Source organism: Budorcas taxicolor, chromosome 8 (assembly GCF_023091745.1).
Source record: "Budorcas taxicolor isolate Tak-1 chromosome 8, Takin1.1, whole genome shotgun sequence".
In the NCBI taxonomy this organism is placed as follows: domain Eukaryota; kingdom Metazoa; phylum Chordata; class Mammalia; order Artiodactyla; family Bovidae; genus Budorcas; species Budorcas taxicolor.
The window spans coordinates 41,341,373-41,366,549 of NC_068917.1; the positions used below are offsets into that span (position 1 = coordinate 41,341,373).

Consider the following 25,177-nt stretch of genomic DNA (forward strand, 5'->3'; position numbering starts at 1 on the left):
ATAAACTGTCAAAGAACTAGTGTTCTTGCCAAGTGTGTGTGTGCACGTGTGTGTATGTATGTGTGTGGGTGTGTGTACTACTGAGGAAGTATTTGTATTTCTGAGGGCTTCGTTTCCACTGGGGTATCGGTAAAAGTTTGGATGGTAAGTTTGATTTCAAAAGCAAATGGCCTGTCTCCTCTTCCTTACAAAACAAGCCTCAAGAGTACATGAATGGACTGCACATTCCAGCCGTCTGAATACTGGCCAGCAGTCTCGGCTCTTGGTGGCCGAACAGAACATTGACCATATTGCTTCCTGGCTGTGAGGGGATGTGTTCATTTACTTTAGAGCCACCAGAGTTTTGAGAGGTGGACAGTGCTGTTTGCTTTTCAGTCCTAGTTTTGGGGTGATTTTATGTATCGTTCCTTTGTATTCTCCGAAAGCTGATCTGAACCAGAGGGTGATACCAGCCCTCGCCAGCCAGGACAGGGCGGGCTGTGCACATGAGGGTGGGTAGACTTCACATTATCACCCTTCTGAATGGTTGTCATAGAGATGGAACCAACAAATTCCGCTGACGTGAGGTGAAAATAAATGAGGAACATAGCCTCCAGAGAATACAAACATTTGGACTCTTATAAGAAAATTTACATTAGGCCTAGATTATACTTCATGGGATCTACTTTTGAAATTTTCAATTGCTGATAATATTAGTTAACAAATATCAAAACATTTACATTTTCTTTGTGACTGTTTCTGTTTTGTATAATGTTGGCACTGCAGTTGAATGAAAGAATCTCATGAATGTTTGTCCTACTGCAATCCCCCCCCCCACCTCCATTTGTTTTTTTTTGGTCACAATCATAAAGAATACTGATTATTTTGGAATAAATGTTAATGCCATGTTGAATGTATCAAGCATCCTTTTTAAACAGAACAGGATGCCTTCTTGGATATGCAGATACTTTTTGTTTTTTATATTCAGATACATCTAGGAACAGAAACTGATTGAGTTAAAATCAGTTGGAACATAGAAATTGTAGATCACAGACATTTTCTTGATCACTGGTTGCCTGAGGCAACTAAACCCTTTTATGTAGGATGGCAGGCCCTGTGCTAGCATTTTTCTCCTGAAATGAAGGTTTATTTAGTGTCTCCAGGCTTGAGACTCACCCATCTGAGTTCATTAATAAATGATTTTTAAGACTATTTATGCCTGTTTAGTAGTGTTAAAAAAAAAAAGTGTGGACAATAAAAGAAGTTTACAAGTAAAAGTAGTAGGATCATATAATTATCATCTTTGCAAGAAAATAATTTTAAAGCTTTCAGCTTTTAGCAGTGCTAATTAGCATCAGCCTAAGCTTAGACTTAGAGCAAGGAGAAAAAGGCTGAGCAAGGGAAGGGAAACATTATATCCCAAAGTCTGTTAGCCAAGGGATAGCACCGTCTTAGGTATGAAGGACTATGTTTGGGAGGTTTGGGTCTTTTTCCAACAGGTAATTGGGAACCTATCCCCATTCAAGCAGGAAAGGTAAACACATATTTGCACCAGAAATATTTGATAATTTCCTGTTTTAAACATTTTGCTAGGCTAGTAAGACAACAAAGAAATGGGTGGATTTAGGATGACACAAAGAGCATGTGTAACATAATCATCAAAAAAAGATTGTGAACATGTTCCTGACACACAGAAGATAGTTAATAAATAGTAGCCAGTGTCTTTAATATTTAGAATATAACAAATAAAAAGAAAGTAAAGATTAATCTTTCCACCCTGAGAAAACTACTGTTTACATTTTGGTTCACACATTTCTATAAATTTACAAAACCAGGATTGTGGTATTTTATATTTTACTTTTAAAATTAATGTATCATGAGCATCTTCTAGGTCAGGAAATCTTTTATATCATTTTCACAACCCATAGTATTATATGCATGTTCTCTAATTTATTTAATCATTCTTCTTTTAGTAGACAGTTTGTTACTCATTTTTCAATATTATATTCAGTGCTATGATGAATTATTTGGATGGGCTGGCTGATACATGTATATGCTTGGTTTTGTGTGTGTGTGTGTGTGTGTCTAATTCTGTGCCTGTCTACATGTCAAATAATAGTGAGTAAAATGAAAATTTCATGTTAGCAGGCAATTTAAGCATATGTCTTTCTGTCGCAGACACATGTATGAAGATCTTATCTGATCTGAGATCACAGTTGCCCCTTGTTGATGCCTTTTGCATGACCCCATTTCTGCTCAGATTCCCTTTCTACTTTGTCTACGTTACGTATTGTGTGTCTCATTTATTCCGGTTCACCAGCTACTTAGAATCTGGCAAACTGATTTACAGTTGCTAAGCTAGGCTGTTCAAGGAATTAATTGAAGCAAAAATGTACTCTGCTGTACAAACAGTGTGAACAGCATGCACACACACTACTAAACCAATGAACATTTCAGGGAAATTATTTCACCATCTTAATGTTGTACTGCTTGATAAGGTAAGCCCCCCCACTCTCTCCTCCCTCAGAGGTAAGAAGACATTGATTTCAAAGCCTTACCAAGAAAAAAAAGATGGGAATACACTGAGTGTGATTACCATCAGGAAAGAAAGGAAAACACTCTTCAGGCTTGGAGGAATGAAAACAAAAGAGATAGGAAACAATGCTAATCACAGGTGGGAACATGGACTCCAGTCTGACACACTTTGGTAGTACAGTGAATGGATTCTTGATGAAAAGATCCCTCTGTCCCAGGTCTTCAGCCATCCTCTCATCTCTCATTTTATTTAGAATATTTATCACTCTAAAGTGATTTCATGTATTTTATCTCTCCCCGCTGTAATATTTTCCTTGAGATCAGAGACTGTTACCCATCTTACTTTTGATGTGTCACCTGAACTTATCATAGTTTTTGGCACTTAGTGGGCATGTAGCAAATATTTGTGGGATGAGTAAATAAATGAAGGAATGATAAAAATGGATGAAGGGATGAAGACATATTTTTGGCTAATAGCTGGAGGGTATAAGATTAAAATTCATGTCTATACAGCCTTCTAACTATTTGCATTCTTGAATTTTGATAGCTATGGAGTTAACTCCCATAGACTGCTAATAACTGGAGAGTGACAATTCTTAAATTGACCTCTATTAATTTTTTATGTGCACATAGGACTTCTGGTTAGTATGAACAAAACTGCTCCCCCCCAAAGCCAAAAGTCTTGAGTATTAGATATTAGGTTCTTGAACTATGATTGAGGTGAGCTTTTTTTAAAAATTCTGTTTCTAATACCACAGATAGGCTCAAGTGGATTTTAAGAGCCAGTTTACAATAAAACACATACTTATGATAAGGTCCTTGAAATGTAAATGTAAGATGATGCAACTTAGAGGGATAGAAAAGTATGTACTGATTATCCCTAACCAAAGGATAAGTATTATCGCCATGATTTAATTCCAAGCTTCCTTACAGAAGACAGGTAAGCTTATCTATGTATTATATCATTCTCAAGAGGGGAAAACTTAGTTTTCAGATACCTAATTCTAAAATGAATGCATTTTGTGAGCTTTTTCTGAATAGTGGATTCACAGTTTGGACATAGCCTTTTGTGTCCCTTACAGGATCACCCAGTATACTCCGTACCAGCCAGAGGTGTCTCAGGGGAGACTGGAGAGTTTACTCAACTACCAGACCATGGTGTGTGACATCACAGGCTTGGACATGGCTAATGCATCCCTGCTGGATGAGGCCACCGCGGCTGCAGAGGCAATGCAGCTCTGCCACAGGTGAGAGGCCCAGAGCAAGGGACATCTCACTGGTGAGACTGGTGGTGGCCAGTCTCACCACCGCTCTGTGGGTGGGGCTTCCCCTGCCCCTATCTCTCTCTCTCTCTCTCACACATACACACACACACACATGTGTATGAGATATATTACATCAGTATCACCTTTAAAAAGCCACTGCTGTTCATTGTTTAACATTATGTTCTTAAGAAAGACGTTTTGCTCATCATATACAGAGTGTTGTTCAGGGATGTTACAGCAGCTCTGAGGTAGCATCACGGACTGATACCTGCCTCTCTCTGCCTCATCCTCAGTGTGAGGCTTTCATCCTGTAGATGCAAGAAAAGGATACAACCTGAAAGCTGCAAGTTAAGTTTTATCCAGGGGTCTTACCAAGGACAATAGTCCCAGAGACAGTCTTTCATACAGCTCTGAGGTACTGCTGCCAAGAGGTCAGGGAGGAACCAGAATATGTAGGAACTTTTTGCTGGGGGAAGAAAATCCCATGTAGTTGAACATCAAGGGATTACTGCAAATCACAAAGAACAGACATCTCAGGTTAATGATGTTAATACTGTTCAGTGTATGGGAAGATGCAAGAATCTGGGCTCATTAAAATTATTCCTTAGGAGTGCTTCTTAACTATCTTAGGTGTCTCCAAAACGTATAATACTTCCTGTTTTTCTCCATCCTGAACTATCAGGGTGCACCATCAGTGGGCAGCTACAGTGCCGAGTGGCTTTATCCTTGCAGAACTGGAATGGCAGGCAACATTCTTTGTTTACTGCAATGGTAGGCAATGGCCCCTGTCTACAGTCCTCCTGATCACAAGATGACTTGCTGGAGCTCTAGCCATCATGTCTGCATTCAGGAAGAAGTAAAGGGCACTTCTAGCAAAATAAGCCAGTAGTATTTTGGAAGCCCCTACTTCACAACTTACTTATGTTTCATTGACCACCCCTACCTAAAGTCACCTGGGGAAATGCAGTTTTTTCAGATGCGCACATTGTTGCCCTCTACATACTGTTTCTGTTATTATGGTTAACAGGAAGAATGCCTAGCAATCTGTAATGTAACATGTAAATAAGTATCACTCTCTTTTATGATGAATTTTCTTCTCAGGTTGTATTTAATGTTTTATAGCTTGTTTTCTTTTTCTACTTCACAATATTTGGGGGAACATTTCCTATTTCTTCAGTGAGTTTTCTAAACTATGGCTTTTATTGTGGGAGTTTTATGTAACCTTACCTCTATTGTTACACACTGTTTGTTCCCATTTTTTACTGTTATTAGATTATTTTTATGCATCTTTAGGATAAATTTTTGTCAGAAATTCTGATTATTTTCTGAGGACACATTTCCAGAAGTACAATTGCTGGGTCATGGTTAACTTTGGTTAACACTTAGTTAACAGCTATTCTCCAGCTCCTCGCCTTCTTTCATTCTTTGTCTTGTGAATACATTTGAGTTTAACTTCCTTCTGGGTAGATTCTCATGGGGATTGTCATCTAGTAGGGAAATGTGCCCACATTGATGGTGTGTCTATCTGAGGTTTTGGGGTGCTGGCCCTAGTCCACTGCGTGACTGCAGTGGCTGATAGCTTGATCCTAGTAGAACTGGGGGGCAACATTCTTTGTTTACACTCTGAATGCCCATGTAAGTTTCCTTCTTGGCTTCCACAGGCTTGAGGAGTGGTTAAATTGGTTCTGGTACCAATTCCAGTCAGGGAGGGGGTTTCTTCTCACACCAGCAAACGAATACCCACTGGTGTCTGAGAATTCAGTTCTCACACCACCTACCTGGAGATAGCATCAGATTCCACAGGTTCATGGGTCAGATTTATAAGACTGCACCCCACCCCTCTGCCCCTGCCCGAATTCAGATGCAAGTCACAAGCCCAGGTTGTTCTTTGTGCTCTGACCAGCTGGCTATAGAAGAAGGTTCCAACAGCCCCTTCTGACTCAGGATGCCAATCTCAAGTCCAGGTTGTATTCAACCCATGGGGTTTTCATGATCCCCTCCTGAGGTTCCATTAAATTTACTAGAGTGGCTCACTGAACTCAGAGAAACATTTTATTTACTAGAAGCAGTGTATTAGCAAATGATATAACTCAGGAACAGCCAGACAGGAGGTCTGCATAGGCCTGGGTATATTGAAAGGGCTCAGAGCTTCCATGCTGCCTCAGAGTCACCCATTCTTCCCAGATCTCCACATGTTCACTGATTCAGAAGTTTCCTGAATCCCACCCTTTTCTTTTGAATGAGGACACTTGGTTTAGATAATCTGTAAGTACTCCTTTGGGACTTCCCTGGTGTCTCAGTGGTGAAGAATCTGCCTGCCAGTGTAGGAGATGTGGTTTTGACTCCTGGGTTGGGAAGATCCCCTGGAGAAGGAAATTACAACCCACTCCAGATTCTTGCCTGGGAAATTCCATGGACAGAGGAGCCTGTCAGGCTATAGGCCGTGTGGTCACAAAATATCCGACACAACAGAGCAACTAAACAACAACAAATGCTCCTTTGGCAATAAAGTTCACAAGTGTTTTTATTTAGAAGACTTAGTTTCTTGTTTCTACTTGTACCTAATTACTACCCTTTTGTTTCTTTTTCCTCATAGTGTATTTTTAAAAATTTAAACCAGTTCAAGATTGATTTTGCTAAATAGGGTTGGAATTTAAATTGGATTTCAGTGCAATTCTGATCAGGAAACATCACTGTTAGTTAGTAGTGACTGATTATTTTTTATTCTATGCTCAGACTTTCATTTAGTACCATCTCTTTTTTTGCATTCTTAGAAGACACTCTGATCTCTTTAATGTTCATGTTTGAATGCAGTTTTTCTTTTCAACAGGCAGAACAAGAGAAGGAAGTTTTTTGTTGACCCCCGTTGCCACCCACAAACGATTGCTGTCGTCCAAACTCGAGCCAAGTAATTAATTTTATTTGTATTTTGAACTCGGGGATACTATTATGCTCATCTCTGTTGTTTCTTCCTCTTATTTCCAAAGTGACTGGAGGTGAAACTGGTTTAAATTGGGGTTGTTGAGTTTTATTTTCCCTCCCACTTTCTTCCCATGATCTTACGGCTACGCTAACTGTGTCAGAATTCAGGGGAAAATACACAGTGGATTTGATTGCCTTTGTCTTTTATTAAGTTACCACATTGTTTTGTCTTCTTTTTGTAAAAAGAAGATTAAGAATATCAAAATAATTTCAACAGTGTTTTGAAAAGTTTGAAAAGCACAGACTAAAAGTGGAACTCTCACACACTGTCCTAATTTTGTATATACTCCTACGAACATGGCTCCTGTCTGAAATTCCTACAAACGTGGCTCCTAGGAATCTGCATAATACCTAGGTTAGTACAATGTAGATAAAAGCACATTTTTTTAAATTGCTGTAATCAAATAAAACAAACACAGCACAGCTGCCACATGTGGGTGTGTTTATTTGCTTTTTCCTTGTGAAAGCTTTTCCCCTGAACCCATACCACCATTCCTTCAGAAGTGGTTCTCTAACATGATAGAAATTAGATAGTTACAAGAACTAAAGAAGATTTTCTTCCTTGTCTTACTGAGATTTCCATTCACCTAAGGCCCATTTGGCTCAGCTGGTAAATAATCTGTCTGCAATGCGGGAGACCTGGGTTCGATCTCTGGGTTGGGAAGATCCCCTGGAGAAGGGAAAGGCTACCCACTCCAGTATTCTGGCCTGGAGAATTCCATGGACTTTACAGTCCATGTGGTTGTGAGGAGTCGGACACGACTGAGAGATGTTCAGTTTCACTAAGACCCATCTAAGGTCAAGGTAGCGACAGTTCTTCCATTACTGGTATTGGTTCTATAGCCATAAGAAGGCATGTTCCTGCTCTTGTCCCAGGAGCATGTTCTGATAGGAAAGGGGGAGAGGAGCAGAAGGATAGAAGAGAGAAACAAGCTGAGCTGTTAGATGAGAAGCACCGTTAGTACTGAAGAGATAGGTGTGAAATGGGGGTGTATGTGATCATGTTGGGATGGGGTAGGCAGTGGGGCACTGAGGAAGACACCAAATAGGAATCTCTGTCACGGAGAAGAAACTGTAGGTAATTGGATTTTCCCTGTAAACCAAAAACATGGTTGTTCTTTGTCTTTCCAGGTATTCTGGAGTCCTCATTGAGCTGAAGTTACCCCATGAAATGGACTTCAGCAGTAAAGATGTCAGTGGAGTGCTGTTCCAGTACCCAGACACTGAGGGGAAGGTGGAGGACTTCACAGAGCTCGTGGAGAGAGCCCATGAGGCCGGGGTAGGAGAACCTTTCCTTGTGGGGGTCCATGGAGGAATGTCTCAACTTTGAATGATTATTGTTATTCTTTTTGGTGTGTTTTAATTTCCACACCTTTATCACCTAGTATGGTAAAGCTGCCTCCTTCCTACCTCCTTTCTTCAAGTTTGTTTTCTTCACTGGCTCTTGGCACATAGTAGACAGTAAATATTTTAAATGAATGAGTGAGTAAACACATTTCACAGGGTACAAACCAACTCTGCCAGTTTGCCTGTAATGGAGATAATTTGATACCCTCCCACTATTCTCAGGGAAGGCCACAACCTTTTCCATTTTCTCTTATTTCCTTTCTAGAGTTTGGCCTGCTGTGCTACTGACCTTTTAGCTCTGTGCATCCTGAGGCCTCCTGGAGAATTTGGGGTAGACATCGCCCTGGGCAGCTCACAGAGATTTGGGGTGCCACTGGGCTATGGTGGACCACATGCAGCCTTTTTTGCTGTCAGAGAAAACTTGGTGAGGATGATGCCTGGAAGAATGGTGGGGGTAACAAGGTAAAGCAGCTCATGCTTCTTCCCTTTTACTGTGGTTGTGGTTTTCCCTGCTCCTTCTCTTGCTCACAAAGGTTGTTGATATCTCTTGGAATTTAACAGGGTCATTTTGGGTCAATTAAGGAAATATAGAACATAGAGTCAGAAGAAAGAGTATATTTAGGATACTAATGTTTGGGGTATCAATGCCCTGTCTACCCTTTAACCCGTCCCAACACACACACACACACACACACACACACACACACACACACACACCCCATTCTCCTATATTTAGCCTTCAAATGCCATGTACCTTTTCTCAAATGCCATGAATTTGTGCATATTTGGAAAAGCATGCATGCAGTGTATAACACATTTGTACTGAAGTTATAGAAATGAATTTATTTAGGTTGATGAAAGACTGAATATTTTAGGTGTGTTCTATATCTAACTAGTCTCTCTTGAAAGGATTAGCTTGCTATGTGGCTGTGTAAAGACAAGTGCAGTAAGAGACTGTTAGGCACGCACTGAGTGTGACCCACATTGTTTCCTAGAGGCTTGCCCCTTGGCTATTTGAGTAATTTCCAAATGTACTTCCTTTTAAAGTGTTTCAACTCTATCTATTTGTGTATTTGGTTGCATCGAGTCTTAGTTGCGGTACTGGGTCTTCAGTTGTGTCACGTGGGATCTTGTTGCAGCGCATGGGGTCAGTAGTTGTGGTGCATGGGTTTAGTTGTTCCATGGCACGTGGGATCTTAGTTCCCCATCCAGGGATTGAGCCCAAGTCCTCTGCATTGCAAGGCAAATTCTTAACCACTGGACCACCAGGGAAGTCCCTCCAAATATACTTTATTGGGTGCTTCTCACAGCTAAAGATCATCAGGTTAAGAACTTAGCTGAGTGCCATGATTATTACTGTGGAGATTTAGCATATTATTTTTGACCTTTCATAAAAATTGGACTATTAATGTAAGTAAGTGAATAGTCTAGATTAGTGCTGATGTGATGGTGATGAGAAGTTCTGAAATACTTTCATTTTGTCACATGATAGCAAAAGGCACTTTGCTTTTTAATGTAAAAATGATATTTTCTTTAGGTATTTTTACATTAGCTTCTTTCAATGATCTCTCTTCACCAGATGAGATGAGGCAGAAGTTTTTCTGATTTTAAAAGAATTTCATATATCATACTATCTTCTGATTTTTGTGTTGAAATTCTGACCTTTTTGGAAAGTGGACCAAAGAGTTGATGAAATAGAAGATAAGACTGCTGAATCTCTGTGTTTATCTAGATTTTTAATTGCATTAAGAAAGAAGGGATTTTATTAGAGACAAGTGGTAAGGTTATTAACTTTATTTATAACCACATAGTTGCTCAGGTTTCTGGTATAAAAATTCTGTTTCCCTTGTCCAGTATTTCCCTGTTCTCTGAGTCTCCTAAAGAAGCTCAGAGTGGAGTTTAATCCTCAATTATCATCATTATTTTAGGCTGGGAGATTACTGGGAAATTTTCTTTTAAGGTTTCCAACTTATTGTATATATCTCAGTGCCTCAATTCCTCAGGGTGCAAAACTGAAAATTAGTAGTCTCATTTGGAAGAAGGTAGTTTGGAAATCGCTCTTTATGGACTAGCACCTAAGCAACATTGCTGAATTCACTTCAAGGTGGGAAGGAAAGGAGCAGTTCTGTTCACGGCAACTCTCAGTACTGTGATGACCTGTGCTGACTGAACGTTTTATTCTTGGTCCAGAGATGTCGGTGGAAAAGAAGTGTATCGTCTGGCTCTTCAAACCAGGGAGCAACACATCCGGAGAGACAAGGCTACCAGCAACATCTGTACAGCTCAGGTGGGTCACAAACCTGACCTGCTCACTGAATGCCTTGCAGTCTACAGAAATGACCTGCTTATTCATTTTACTGAGTTGTTATTTCATTTATTCATCATCTGCCGAGCAGCTGGCATACCAGAAATGACAAGATCTTGTGGGTAGAGAAGCCTTGTGGTCTTGTCAGAATGCCAGTCTTGTATTTTACTGGGGTTCCATGTATGTGCATGCTTCACTCATTAGGGTCTCTGGAATTCTTGGCTGCAGGGCAGATCTGTTATGCGTGGTAATTCTCTTAAGGCTGAGATGGAGGCACTCCAGGTTAGTGTGAAGAAGGCGAGTAAAGATACTTGAGGTGACTGTATTGAGGGGATGGTTTAGATTGGCCAATCAGTGGTGGTCATGGGGTATTCTTACTGAGAACTCATGAGAGGTATTCCTGAAACAGATGGGATGAAAGAGGAAGAGTTACTTGAACATTGCCCAAGAGCTCAGGTTAGAGGGAGCGATATTCATTGACACTCAGCCAATTCCTAGGATCAGGCAGAGGACCACACCTGAGCATATGATCCATTTTAGGTTCATCTCTTCTATTCAGGGCCAGAGAAAAAGATCTTGTAGATAACTCAGCAGGCAGTACAGTGTTCTTCTCCCTCGGGGCATTGGCTCACAGACCACCACCAGACTTTAGAAAGCCTCTCCAGGGATGCAGTCGACAATCAGGTCTTCTTATAGCTTGTTCTGCGTCCTCCCTGGTGGCTCAGCAGGAAAGAATCTGCCTTCCAGTTCAGGAAGTGCAGATTCAATCCCTGGGTCAGGAAGATTTCCTGGAGAAGGAAATGGCTACCCATTCCAGTATTCTTGCCTAGGGAATCCCATGGACAGAGGATCCTGGCGGGCTACAGTCCATTGGGTTTCAAAGAGTCAGACACAACTTAATAACTAAACAACACCAACAGTAATAGCTTGTTCTATAGTCATTGGTCATTGAAACAGTATCCTCTGTTGGTTTTCTTGCATTATATTTTTTGTCTCAGGGAAATGGCTGCTTTTCAGGAAAGAGCTCCTTTATTATCACAGGTAGGAGCCAGTTGTCACAAGCTTGTCCTCTGTTGACAGCAAATTGATCTTTATATGATGCCTTTACTTTCTATAGTTTACCCTTCATTTTTTGCTGAATTCTCTGCTAACATATCTTCTCTTCCTCTGCTGCTTTCTGCTCATATTCTTCCAGAAGGTGTCTCTCTGATCACTAAGTACATGAAGGGTTTTTTGCTTCAAGGCTTGAATTAATTTTCCAGGTTAACTTGAGCTGTCTACAGTGAACAGAAGTTATGTTCCTACTTCTTTTTTTTTCTTCTAGTTCATGATCTCTAGTTTAAAAAGGAACATGAATCAACCTCCTCAAGACTTCTGTGATGAGAGATTTCCAGAGTATTCTGTGAACTCTAGCCTGAGTTTTTATTTCCAGGCAGCATAGCCACAAGCCATGATACTCTATTCTATGGATGTTTTACTTCAGAAATGCACTCTCCATAGCTGTAAGGTGTTGTGGTTCCTCTGTATTTATTTCTAACTGTTACATGGAGTCCACAAGAGTGTCTGTACTCTCTCTGGGATTTGGTCCAAGAAAGCCTACTGCTGTGTTCTCTGATGTCTTCTTTTCCTCATTTTCTTTACTGATTCTGATTTCACTTTCTGGCATTTTTCAAGAACTCTTTCTTGTTCAGCAGTTGCCACAGAGATATTCCTTCTAGCAGCCTCACAGAGGAAAAGTGTACCTAACACAACAGATCTGATACTGAACATCATCCAACTTCAAATCACTGTGTTTCTCAGCTGAGTAGTGTTTCTACTTTGTGAAGGGCCCCTTCCCACCTTGGGGTGATTGGCTATAAAGGTGAATCTTGAACTGCTGACCTAGTATGTTAGCACAAAGGTCACGTTAGTGGGACTGGAAACTTCAGAAAGACTGTGATGCTGGACCGATGAGACGTTAGGAGATGTGGGAGAATCGAATGGACTAAAGCAGGTGAGGAATCTCTGACCTCACCTGTTTGAACCAGATACCATGGATGATATTGCATGGTTAGAAGGTAAACAGGGAGAGATAGAGCCAGAAGGAGGAGAAACAGGAGGTGGGCCTCCATTATTTTCCCCGAAGTTGGCACTCATTTTGGTATCTGACCCAAGCCACCCTCGATTTATCCTTCTCCATGATCCAAGGTGCCATCACAGTGGTGCCTTCCTTGCTCCCTATGCTGGACTCCTTCCCCGAATCTCTGAGAGATTCAATACTGTTCTTTCCCATTTTGTATCACACTAGGATACGTCCCTGTAAGTACTTCTGTGAAACCTCAATCAACAGTCAACAGAGATAACTTACCTGAGAAGGTGACCTTACTGTCAGCAGGAAATAAGCCATAGGTTCTGGTTTTCCCTTTCTAATGTATCTCCTGCCTTCTTATTTTGGTTTTATCCTCTGTGGCCTGCATTTTTATCTTTGGTGGTCCTTTGCTGTTAATTTACCATTCACCTCTTGGTTGGCTGCAATTCAGTTTTTAGTGCTTTATTTGAGACTTCAAGAGAATTATTCTCCCTGAGTTCTTGTGTGTTTGAAAATTTTTGTTGCTTTTATCTTTGAAGAACCATTTTATTGAGCCTAAAATTCTTAGATCTCACTTTTTTTCCCTTGAGGTCTTTGTTCCACTGTTTTCCAATGTTAAGTATCGCATATCTGATGACAGTGATTGCCCCTTTACGAGTGACAAAATTATGTTGCATGAATGGAACCTCTTATTAACGGTCACATTCAAAGGTTTATTGTAGTGACTCTAAGTTGCCTTAGGTGCTGTTTTTTTTCCCTCAGATGGCCAGGCAGGTTATAAATGGTTCCCAACTGCATAGCGAAGGCAGGAAGTCTGGTCATTTTGCTTACTCCCTGTTTTCAGTTTCAGTATCTGTCTTCTATCACATTGCTGAACATCATTCTTTAAATGCTCTTTGTTTAGGCCCTCTTGGCGAATATGGCTGTGATGTTTGCAATCTACCATGGGTCCCATGGGCTGGAACATATTGCTAGGAGGGTACATAATGCCACTTTGATTTTGTCTGAAGGTGAGTCAGTTGTCTATTTTAAAAATTTTGGTTGTAACAAGACTGATAATTGTGAATAAGTAAAATTTAAAATTCACTGCATGTCCAATGTCACATGCAAAGTTAAAAGTCAGATAAAAACCGGGGAAGATTATTTTCAGCATCTATGATTGACTGAGCGTTAATATATTTAGTATACTGAGCTTTTGCTCAGTCCCCTCGACCCTATATACAGGAAGGATGAACACCCTGAGAAAAAACTGAGCAAAGGACATTAAATGTAATTTTAAAAGAAAGCATACAAATGAACATACATAATTTCAACCTCACTATTAACCAAATAAATGTAAATTGAAAGAATAAAATAGTGTTTCTCCCATCACATTGGCAAAGATTAAAAAAGAATACTGATATTGGTATCATTTTTATGAGGGCGCTTAAACAATTTGTATCAAAAAGTGCCTACAATTTGATCCAGAAATTCTAGGAATGTTTCTAAAGGAAATAATCAGATAAGGTTGTAACGGGTGTCCACAGAAACATTGTTTGCAATATTACATCTTGGAAATAGCCTAAATGTCCAGTAGTAAGTAATTAGTTAAAATTATGGTACATAATTTAAGTTTGAATATTATATAGCCATTAAAAATAATGATGGATGTTTTGATCTATTGAAAAGCCAAGTGTTCATGATATGTTAAATATTTTTTTCAGGATAAAGAAATATATATATATATGTGATATATTACAAATAGACACACATACATAAACACCCTTCTGGGAGGAATCTGTGCAGAGGAATCTGGGAGGAATCTGGTACAGAGGAATCTGTACCAAAAAGTAACCATTAGTTATTAGTAGAGGGTAATTATGGTGATTTTCCCTCCATTTAAAAATGTATTTCACAACTCTCCACAGCATAATAATAAATATTTAATTTTTTAAAATTTGAAAGCAGCAACCAAAACTCTGGGTAGGACCAGGAACAGACTGTAGTAGGACTTACCTCTTCACTTCTCTGTGAGGTGTGTGGGGCAGAGGGTCGGGTTTCTCTGTAGAGACTGGTGGCTCTCCTGTTTTGTCTAGGTCTCAAGCGAGCAGGGCACCAACTCCAGCATGACTTGTTCTTTGACACTTTGAAGATTCAGTGTGGCTGCTCAGTGAAGGAGGTCTTGGGCAGGGCCGCTCAGCGACAAATAAATATTCGGCTCTTTGAGGATGGCACAGTAAGTCAGACTTTCAGTTTCATGTTACAAATTCTATAAATTTTCATGACTTTTCTCATTAAAATATCTTTTTATTTAAAAAAGATCTCAGTATTGGACCTTTGGGTGCAATCCGTCTCTTTGTAAACAATTTTCATTTCCAGTTTGGAATGCTGTGACTTTTTAAATGGTGATTCATTGTCAACTTTCCTTAAGGTGTTGTGTTTTCATACATGGAACTCTTAGGCATGTATTTTGCTCATACTACTCCTTTATTCACAATATGATAAGCAATAAGATGAGACAAGTTAAGGGAAGAAAATGGTGAGCTTATCTAGTACCAAAAGGGGTGCCCTGCAGCCCTCAGACTGTCAGAGTTCAGATGTGGCTGTAAAACTCTGAATCTTGTGGAGTTTGGGACTGGACTAGCCTGCTTTGCCCGAGAGTCCACCTGGACATAATGATATTCTGTTTTTTTAGAACAACGGAGAGTTTTGTCCAGCACTTTCTCCCCTTGGACTTCTCTTATTAGAGTTTCAGCCCTGATTTGTGTGTGTTTGTGTGTTCAGTTCTTTTTTTAAAGCTTATTTTTAACTGGAGGATTATTGATTTACAATGTTGTGTTGGCTTCTGCTGTATAGCAACATGAATCAGCCTTAAGTATATATATATCCCCTCCCCCGTGAGCCTCCCTCCCACCTCACCCTGCCATCCCTCCCCGCTAGACCATCACAGAGCACTGAGCTGAGTTCCCTGTGCTATACAGCATCTTCCCACTAGTTACCTATTTTAGACGCTGTAGTGTATACATGTCAGAGCTCCTCTCTCCACTCATCCCACCCTCTCCTTCCCGCTCTGTGTCCACAAGCCCATTCTCTAGTCTGCATCTGTATTCCTACCCTGAAAAGAGGTTTATCACAACCATTTTTCTAAATTCCATGTATATGCATTAATATAAGACACTTATTTTTCTCTTTCTGACTTACTTCATTCTGTAAGACAGTCTCCTAAAGTTCACCCACCTCACTACAGCTTCCTCAAATGTATTCCTTTTTATGCCAGCCCTGATTCTGGCATTTAGAGCTGATATTTTCCCTTTCATTTTCATTTCTACAGCTTGGTATTTCTCTTGATGAAACAGTCGGTGAAAAAGATCTGGATGACTTGTTGTGGATCTTTGGCTGTGAGTCGTCTGCAGTAAGTAAATTAAAATACACACTCCTCATAAGGACTATTTGGGGAGGTGTCAGAGATGGCCTTGCCTCTTGTGGGCCTGAGTTGTGAGGGAGAAGGGGCCCGGGAGTGACCTTGGTGGCCTGCTGTTAAAATTAAACTACTGATTTTCTCTTGTTCCTATGACTGCTGGTAGTTAGAGGTCACTGCTCTGGGCCCCAGCCAGGACTAATTAGCCAGGTTAGTTGGAAGGACTGTTAATTGTACTTAATTGAAGCTACTCCTAATACAACATTTCATAACACTTACATCTTGGTTATGTTGATTCTGGGAAAACTGGCCTAATATGTGCCAGGTCGTTAATATGTGTTACATCCACAAAGTGAAAGTGAAAGTGAAGTCGTGTCTGACTCTTCCCGGCCCCATGGACTGTAGCCTACAGGCTCCTCTGTCCATGGGATTTTCCAGGCAAGAGTACTGGAGTGGGTTGCCATTTCCTTCTCCAGGGGATCTTCCCAACCCAGGGATTGAACCCAGGTGTCCCGCATTGTAGGCAGATGCTTTACTGTCTGAGTCACCGGGAAGTCGTTATGTCCCCAGGATAGTACTAATCAGACATATTTCCTGCCTTTATGGAGCTTCTAGTCTAGTGAGGATCTGAACAAGCGCAAGAATGCAGTCTAGGTGAGGTATTATGATGAGCACAGAGGAGGGGCTTCTCACCAAGACTCGGAAGAAATTCTCTTAAGTGGAGACCTGAAAGATGAGTAGGAGCTATCCAGACACAATTGTGGAGGAGGAGGATGGAGCTACAGGTGTTCCAGATGCTGGGAAAAGCAGCCACAGAGGCTAGGAGGAGAGAGATAACATGAGAACTAGAAGTAGTGTGGTGTGACTGAGTTGGTTTCTAAAATGATGAAATATTTCACACCAGTCAGAATGGCTGTGATCCAAAAGTCCACAAGCAATAAATGCTGGAGAGGGTGTGGAGAAAAGGGAACCCTCTTACACTGTTGGTGGGAATGCAAACTAGTACAGCCACTATGAAGAACAGTGTGGAGATTCCTTAAAAAAACTGGAAATAGAACTGCCTTATGACCCAGCAATCCCACTGCTGGGCATACACACCGAGGAAACCAGAATTGAAAGAGACACGTGTACCCCAGTGTTCATCACAGCACTGTTTATAATAGCCAGGACATGGAAACAACCTAGATGTCCATCAGCAGACGAATGGATAAGAAAGCTGTGGTACATATACACAATGGAGTATTACTCAGCCATTAAAAAGAATACATTTGAATCAGTTCTAATGAGGTGGATGAAACTGGAGCCGATTATACAGAGTGAAGTAAGCCAGAAAGAAAAACAACAATACAGTATACTAACACATATATATGGAATTTAGAAAGATGGTAATGATAACCGTATGTACGAGACAGCAAAAGAGACACAGATGTAAAGAACAGACTTTTGGACTCTGTGGGAGAGCGAGAGGGTGGGATGATTTGGGAGAATGGCATTGAAGCATGTATACTATCATGTAAGAAATGAATCAGTAGTCTAGGTTTGATACAGGATATAGGATGCTTGGGGCTGGTGCATTGGGATGACCCAGAGAGATGATATGGGGACGGTGGTGGGAGGGGGGTTCAGGGTTGGGAACTCATGTACACCCGTGGTATATTCATGTCAATGTATGGCAAAACCAATACAGTATTGTAAAGTAAAAAAATAAAATTTAAATTAAAAAAAATCAATTAAAAAATAAAAATAAAATGATGAAATAGCAGGACATGTGAGGTTATATGTTTTAGATATTTTATCAGACATATGGTTTGCAGATATTCCCCCTGTTCTGTTTGTTGTCTGTTAATTCTCTTGATAGTGTCATTTAATGCACAAAAGTTCACTTTTATCTGTTTTTTCTGTGTTGCTCATGCTTTTGGTGTCATAAAGACATCATTGCCAAATCCAAGGTCATGCAGAGTTGCCTGTATACTTTCTTCTAAGAGTTTTATAATTTTATTTTCTCTATTTATTTCCTAATATTTAATTTATTTATTTTGGCACACTGGTTCTTAGTTGTGGCATGTGGAATCTTTAGCTTCAGTATGTGGGATTCAGTTCCCAGACCAGAAATCAAACCTGGGCCCCCTACATTGGGAACGTGGAGTCTTAGCCACTGGGCCACCAGGGAAGTCCCAGATATCATAGTTTTAGCTTGTAGATTTAGGTCCTTAATCTATTTTGAATTAGTTTTTGTGTATGGTGCAAGATAAGGGTTCAATTTCATTCTTTTGCATGTGTATATCCAGTTTTCTCAGCATCATTTGTTGAAGAGACTGTTCCTTTCCCTACTGAATGGTCTTGACATTAGTATTTTATTAGAATTGTTCTCAAAGACAAAAGAGCAGTGTCAGGTAAGAATCCTTACTTGAGCTTTATCATGGTAAATTTTTAGATAGCCCTTTAAAATAATTTACTGTAACTTGCTTCATTATTCATGGAACATGCAGGAGATGTCAACTTTTGTTTTGGCAGTAAAAATTGTACAGCTTTTATTTACTGTCGCTAAGTTCAGTGGAACTTAAAGATGGCATTTTGAAGCATTGCCACACTGCATGGCCCTGACCTCTGTCTTTGCACCATGCCACATGTCCCTGATGAGGGTGGAAGGTTGGGTGGTAGGGAATTTCCAGTGCTCTATCACAACACATGCTTAACGGAAGCCTGCTTCACATGTGGTTCCAGGCATGATTTCCATCTTTCAGTGTCTGTGATCTCTCCGTGCAGGAGCTGGTTGCTGAAAGCATGGGTGAGGAGCGGAGAGGTATTCTAGGGACTGCCTTCAAGAGGACTAGCCCATTCCTCACACATCAAGTGTTCAACAGGTTTGTGTGGCTTGTGTGACTTCTGCATTGGGAGCACAGTGGAGAATGGCTTCAACTCCGATACAGTTATTATGGTTCAGCCTGAGTAACTGCTAAATCCCAATTCTAACCTGGGCAGAAAGCACATCATATTTCCTGATGGCTCTGCTCCCTGGGCACCATAACCCGTAATTCTGCTCCTGAGAAGATGGGAGTTTGGATGCGTGGTTGCCAGGCTGAAGATCGTACCCAGGGACTCAGCATCGTCTTCTTTCCAGCCCTTTCTCTCATGCCCATGCACAGCTTCTTGTCCTAGGGAATCCTCTGTGGCTTGTGGGGGATGGTCCATGCCCTTCTCTCTGATACTTTGTGGGCATGTTGCTCATGGCCTAATTAGATCTATATGTTGAAGGTAGATCTCAGGGTACCTTAACCTTTTAGAAAGATGTGTGTGAAAAAAAAAAAAGAAAGAAAGAAAGAAAGATGTGTGTGGGCTCTTATTTAATTATATTGGTCTAAACCCTGTGTTCTGTGTTCACAGCTATCACTCAGAAACAAATATTGTCCGATACATGAAGCGACTGGAAAACAAGGACATCTCCCTTGTGCATAGCATGATTCCACTGGTAATTATTGCCTTTATTTCCATTCCCCACCCCACCCTGATTCCACCTCTTTGAGTCACACCTAATATGCTGCAAGAGAGATGAATGGTTGGCCTTTCAGGGAGATGGGAGGACCGATCGATGGAACATAGGAAGTCACTAACGTAATACACTTTGGCTGTGCTTCTTAAAGGGGTCCTGTACCATGAAGCTCAACAGTTCATCTGAACTCACGGTAAGTAGGTCACGTCTATTAAGAGGGGGCTTACCAGAGGCAGTGTCTTGGCTTGTGCATAAGTAGATAATGAGAGAAGCTGCCACTGGGGCTGTGATTAATAACTGCTTTAGAAATCCTTTACCTCACTCTTAAACAATCTTGGCAGAAACCCTAACTTTATCACAACCTGATCATTTACATTTATGACTGAAATTATTTTTAAATATTAAAATAAGTAAAGATATAGCATTTATCTCTTCCTACCTCTCCCTACAAGACTCTCTTTTAAATCTGCCATGTAAAAAGCTTTTATCAATTTGTAGTTGTTAAGCTCAGGTGGAATTAAGCTTTCTATAAATCATTTCTCAGTGCCAAAAGGGTTGAGATTGAGGTTTTAATTTATTCCTTGTATCAGCAGAAGGTTTTGTATCCCTCTGTGGTGTTTGGTAAGTATCTGTACTAGGCTGGCATGTTTCTTTTTTTTCTGTAGGATTATTCTGATATGACAAATCACATCAGGAAAAGAAAATAATTTTATATTGTAATAGGATTTTCCCCATTTACTTTTATGTTGGTGTTTTGTTCTGCTTAATGAAAAAAAAGAATAATATATGTGCTATGCAAGAGTTTGAATAAAACATGCCTGAAACAACTCATTGAGTTTCACGGATATAAATCAATTTGGGGGCCTTTTTGTTCCTGAAAAAATAGGAAAAGGTTATTTTTTTGTGTAAGTGCCCTTTCTGGGGCCACTGTGACTCACTTGTACAATGAAGACAGTAATAGTACTTACTTTATAAGATTGCGGTAAGAGTTAAATGAATGAATTTATTTAAAATACTTAGATTAGTGCCTGACACATAGTAGGCAATTTCTGTGTTAGCTATTGCTATCATCATCATCATTATTAAAGTTAGTATTGTTATTATTATTACAATGTATACATATGCATATGCTTTCTCCTCTTGCTCTTCAGCCTATCACGTGGAAAGAATTTGCAAATATCCACCCCTTTGTGCCTCTGGAACAAGCTCAAGGGTACCAGCAGCTTTTCCGAGAACTTGAGAAGGATTTGTGTGAACTCACTGGCTACGATCAAATCTCTTTCCAGCCTAACAGGTAAAGGGATTTCTTCTTCTGTCTTTTCAGTTATCTTTTGTAGTATAATACCCCCTGGGATGGATGACTAGAAGATCCAAAGTGGCCTCATTCTCAGAGCTGGGCAGGAAGTGATGGCTGTTGGCTTGGAGTCCAGTTGAGTATGTGGACCTCTCCAGTGGTTGCTGAAGCTCCCTCACAGAATTGGGTCTGGGTTCAAAGTGGGGTGTTCCAAGGTGGAAGTATGTGGGAGCTGCGAGCCTCTTACACAGCATCCCTTCCAGAGCATTTTAGGGCAGCCCAATTAAATGTGGGAGGGGTCCAGCATGTGGTTGTGAATGTGGAAAACCCTGGCTCACTGTGGGCCATCTTTGAAAGGTAGTTACTACATCCACCTTACAGTTTAAGAATCAGAATTGAGCTCCTTATAAGCAGCAATGCCTCAGTCTACTAGGACCAGGAGAGTTTGGCTCCTAGTTTGTTCTGTCAACAACCTTGAAATATCCTTTCCCCTGTTCTGGCCTCAGCCTCGTTAAAATAAAAAAATTTTGAGCAAAAGTGATTTTCGAAAACATGCAAACTCATGGAAATGTAGTGTCCAGTCAAGTGTGACTTTGACACTGCTCCCAATGAATACTGGGGTCTATATTCCCTCTTGTATCTGAGTGGAAGTTTGTGACTGCTCCAACAGAATGCAGTGGAAGTAACTAACTATGCACGGCTTTGGAGACTAGGACTTAATGGAAACTTTGAGACTCTTGACCCAATCATAGAATAGCAAATCTCTCGTCCTGTACCTTCCTCCCTGCCATGGACTCTCTGAATGCCTTCTGTAGGCATCTTTTGACACAAGTTGACAATGGCCCTTCTGTGAGCTTGATGGCAACACAAGAGACAGTAGACATTAGCTCTTCTCCCAGCACAAACCTCTTAACTAGTCAGCAAGTCTCTCCTATGTAAGATGCTTAGCAGAACATGGTATAAGATGGCTCACTGTAGAGGATGAGTGGATCCTCCAAGGTTGGAGGATCCAAACTTATTTGGAGAATCCAGATCAAGTTTCCAAACTTGATTTGGAAAAGAAACAACAAACATATAAGATACCTTATTATACATTTGCCTTTAAACATGAAAACAACAACAGCAAGAACAACAAAAAAAACCAGAAGGATATCATAACATCTCCTGGGTACTTGTTAAAAAATATAAATTCCTGGGCCCTCTTCCAGACCTACTGGTTTTCAGGGGTTGAGAGTAAAAATTTTTGCTTTTAAGAAGCAACCAAATGATTCTGATGCATATCCAGCTTGGATACACTGGATCTGTGGTCTTTCTGTCTTCATGGGAATAGATAGGCAGGCAGACGTGTCATCAACATGTAAGTTAACATCTGAGGATATCTTCAGAAGAGGAATCTTGTGTCTGCCCCCAGCTTCTCTACCTCCCACTGCTCAGTGTGGTTTCTCCACCAGCAGTCACAGCATTGGCATCACCTAGAAGCTTGTTAGAAATGCCAAATGTCTATTTCAAGATTAAAAAAATCAAATGATTTAAAAACTGACATTTATTGGCCCACTTTCTGAGACAGAAAGTAATCAGATCTTAGTCAGATACTATCACACCTTCCCTCCTGTTTTGGTAACATAGGTAACAGCAGAGCCATACACTTTATGAAAACAACATATCCCATACAATACAAACCCGTTAGGAAGAGGGCATGTGACAAATAAAAGGACACAAGCCTATTTAATATTAGACTTTCAAACCCATGCATGCATCTCTTCCCTCACCATACTCTTTCCCCATCAAGATGTTGATTCTATCTGGGACTGGGAGCTGAACACCAGGATTTTTTATAGACTCATCATATGAGTCTAGTCTCCAGCTCAGGCCTGGGAACCACTCATTTCATAAATAGGACAGAACTGACATTTATGAAGTCAGGTTATAGTATACCTTCATTAAAACATCATCATGCAGCTTTTATTTTTTTTACGAGAGGAACCTGAGTAAATTCATGTGAGGCAATAATACCTTAATTAACTATTGACAGTGAAGAAACTGCCCTCTAGTGATGGAATATGATCACATCTTCTGTATCTTATTGGAGAGCTATTTTGCAAGACCACTTTAACATTTTTTTAAATCATTAGCTCTTGCAAAAAATTGAGGTCCTGGGCAGAGTCTGCAGAAGACTGACTGAAGGATGAGGAGGTTCTCCTTTTGTAAAGCAGTGGTTCCCAGGCCTGAGCTGGAAACTAGACTCATATGATGAGTCTATAAAAAATCCTGGTGTTCAGCTCCCAGTCCCAGATAGAATCAACATCTTGATGGGGAAAGAGTACGGTGAGGGAAGGGATGCATACATGGGTTTTTCTTTAAAGCCCCCCAGGTGATTCCAGCTTGCAGCCAAGGTTGAGAACCATCATCTTATAAGTTCCTCTCTTCTCGGTTGACCTGATGGTGTTTCTCTCTCTTACTCTTCTCATTTGTATGATTGCCAGTGAGATCCCATTTTCCATGGAGGAGGAAAAAAAATCATTATCATTTTGTAGTTTGGGCAGTGATGCCTTCTCCAGCTCAGAAACACACCATCCATTTCCAAGAGCTGACTTCAGAGTTACAGAGGCTTCGTTGAAGCTTAGTAGATATTTCTGGTCCTAAGCAGAGGCTGCTGTGACAGATGGGGAAATGCCTCCTTCTTTGTTGGGAAAATGCAGGGGCTATGTTTCCAGTGAGTTGGGAAATTTGATGTCTCATTTGGGGAAAGAAGCATCTATCACATATTGTATGTGAGTGATTTTATTTTTAGCATACTACAGCCTCCATCTTGGTTTATTTGTGGTAGTTTTTTTTTCCACAAGAAGATTGTAAATTCCAGGTCTTATAATTCTGTGTTCCAAGTCTCAGAGTCAGTCTACCACAGGGCTAACTACTTGCAGTTTAGTTCGCCATGATTTACTGCTGGCTGGTGAAATCTCAGGGACCAATGTGAGCTTTATACTTACTGTAAGAAGAAACACAAGTTTCTTAACCACTCTGCACAGAAAAAGAATTTAGCGTACCATGTTAGCCACTGAAGTTACACTTGTAAAACAGAGGGTTTAGTAATCTCTTATTATCAAGGGAACATTTCCTGGTGTTTTTATTATGCCTGACTAGTTGGAATTGGTCAATGTGTCTATAGAATTTAAGAGTCCAGTCACCGAAAGTTTGGAATCTAAATATGTTTCCCTTCCTTTTTTGTTACTGCATGATATTTAAAAGATAAGTATGGCATAATTTTTAGGAAGTAGCATCAGCTGCTACTTCCTAAAATATTTTCTACCTTAGTTTTTCATTGTGGTAAAATATCCAGAGCATAATTTACTATTTTACCTGTTTTTAACTGTTAAATTCAGTGGCATTCATTACCTTCACATCATTGCAAAACCATCAACTCTATTCAGTTCCAGAACTTCTTTGTCTTCCCAAATCGAAATTCTGTACCCATTAAACAATATTTCCTCACTTAACCCATGCCTCAGCCCCTAGCAGCCATGATTCTACCTTCTGTCACTATTAACTTGACTACTCTAGGTGCATCATATAAATGGAATCATACAATATTTGTCCTTTTATCTGGCTTATTTTACTTAGCATAACATCTTCAAATTTCAACAATGTTGTGGCATGTCAGAATGTCTCTCATTTTTAAAGGCTGAATAATACGCCGTTGTATGCATATTCCACATTTTGTTTATCCATTCACCCATCAGTGAACATTGGGGTTGCTTTAACCTCTTGGTTATAGGGAATAATGCTGTTGTGAACACTGGTGTACAAATACCTATTTGAGCCCTAGCAGTTCTTTTGGGTGTATACCCAAACATTAAATTATTGGATATATGGTAATTCTATGTTTAATTTTTTGAGGGACTGCCATACTGTTTTACAGATCTATGCAGAGGCATAGATGGAAAGAGGATCAAAGACACCCAAGTAATTATCTTAAGGTGATAGAATTTCAAGTGATATTTATTTTTTGTCCTTATGGTATTTTAGATTACTAAAATTTTTTTTTAAAGCATGATATATATTATCATAATACAATTCAAAAATGTTATTTTTATTGTGGGGAACATGCATATGGCAAAACACTTAAATTCTTGATAAGATGCTTGCAGATTCATTTTCAGTCTAGCACTCCTGATCTCAGGGGGGTTTTGCCATCAGTTGATGGCATAATGAAGTTGGCTTTGAACCTGCCCTGGGGTTGAGCAGACCACCTGTCTTCCTTTGCAGCAATGCAGTACTCAAACAAAATGAGGCAAGCTTGCAACAATGGGCAAAAGAACTAAGCTCTGTAGAACAGAGGAATATTTAACATCAAGTGGACTCGAAGTGCAACTCTATGGTTCTAAAATGCCTAAGCAGGAGACCTGCAATTTTCAGGCATAAACCTGAGTGTTTCTGCATGTTTTCCTGATGACTCTGCCTGGATTCCGCTCCTGGGCCCTCATAATGTCTTCCAGTCTGGCGCAGTCCTGTGTTAGG

General features: G+C 40.2%; 1 protein-coding gene across 1 annotated transcript in view; it reads left to right on the plus strand.

Moving 5' to 3' along the window:
* The window catches only part of GLDC (glycine decarboxylase), an 81,831-nt gene that overhangs the window by 20,601 nt on the left and 36,053 nt on the right, over positions 1-25,177 (plus strand). Inside the window, exons 4-15 of the mRNA XM_052645243.1 lie at positions 3,597-3,761; positions 6,610-6,687; positions 7,893-8,040; positions 8,374-8,570; positions 10,299-10,395; positions 13,386-13,491; positions 14,557-14,696; positions 15,792-15,872; positions 18,645-18,742; positions 19,263-19,347; positions 19,520-19,561; positions 20,520-20,662. Coding sequence (XP_052501203.1) covers positions 3,597-3,761; positions 6,610-6,687; positions 7,893-8,040; positions 8,374-8,570; positions 10,299-10,395; positions 13,386-13,491; positions 14,557-14,696; positions 15,792-15,872; positions 18,645-18,742; positions 19,263-19,347; positions 19,520-19,561; positions 20,520-20,662 — 1,380 coding nt within the window. The remainder of the gene's footprint in view (positions 1-3,596; positions 3,762-6,609; positions 6,688-7,892; positions 8,041-8,373; positions 8,571-10,298; positions 10,396-13,385; positions 13,492-14,556; positions 14,697-15,791; positions 15,873-18,644; positions 18,743-19,262; positions 19,348-19,519; positions 19,562-20,519; positions 20,663-25,177) is intronic.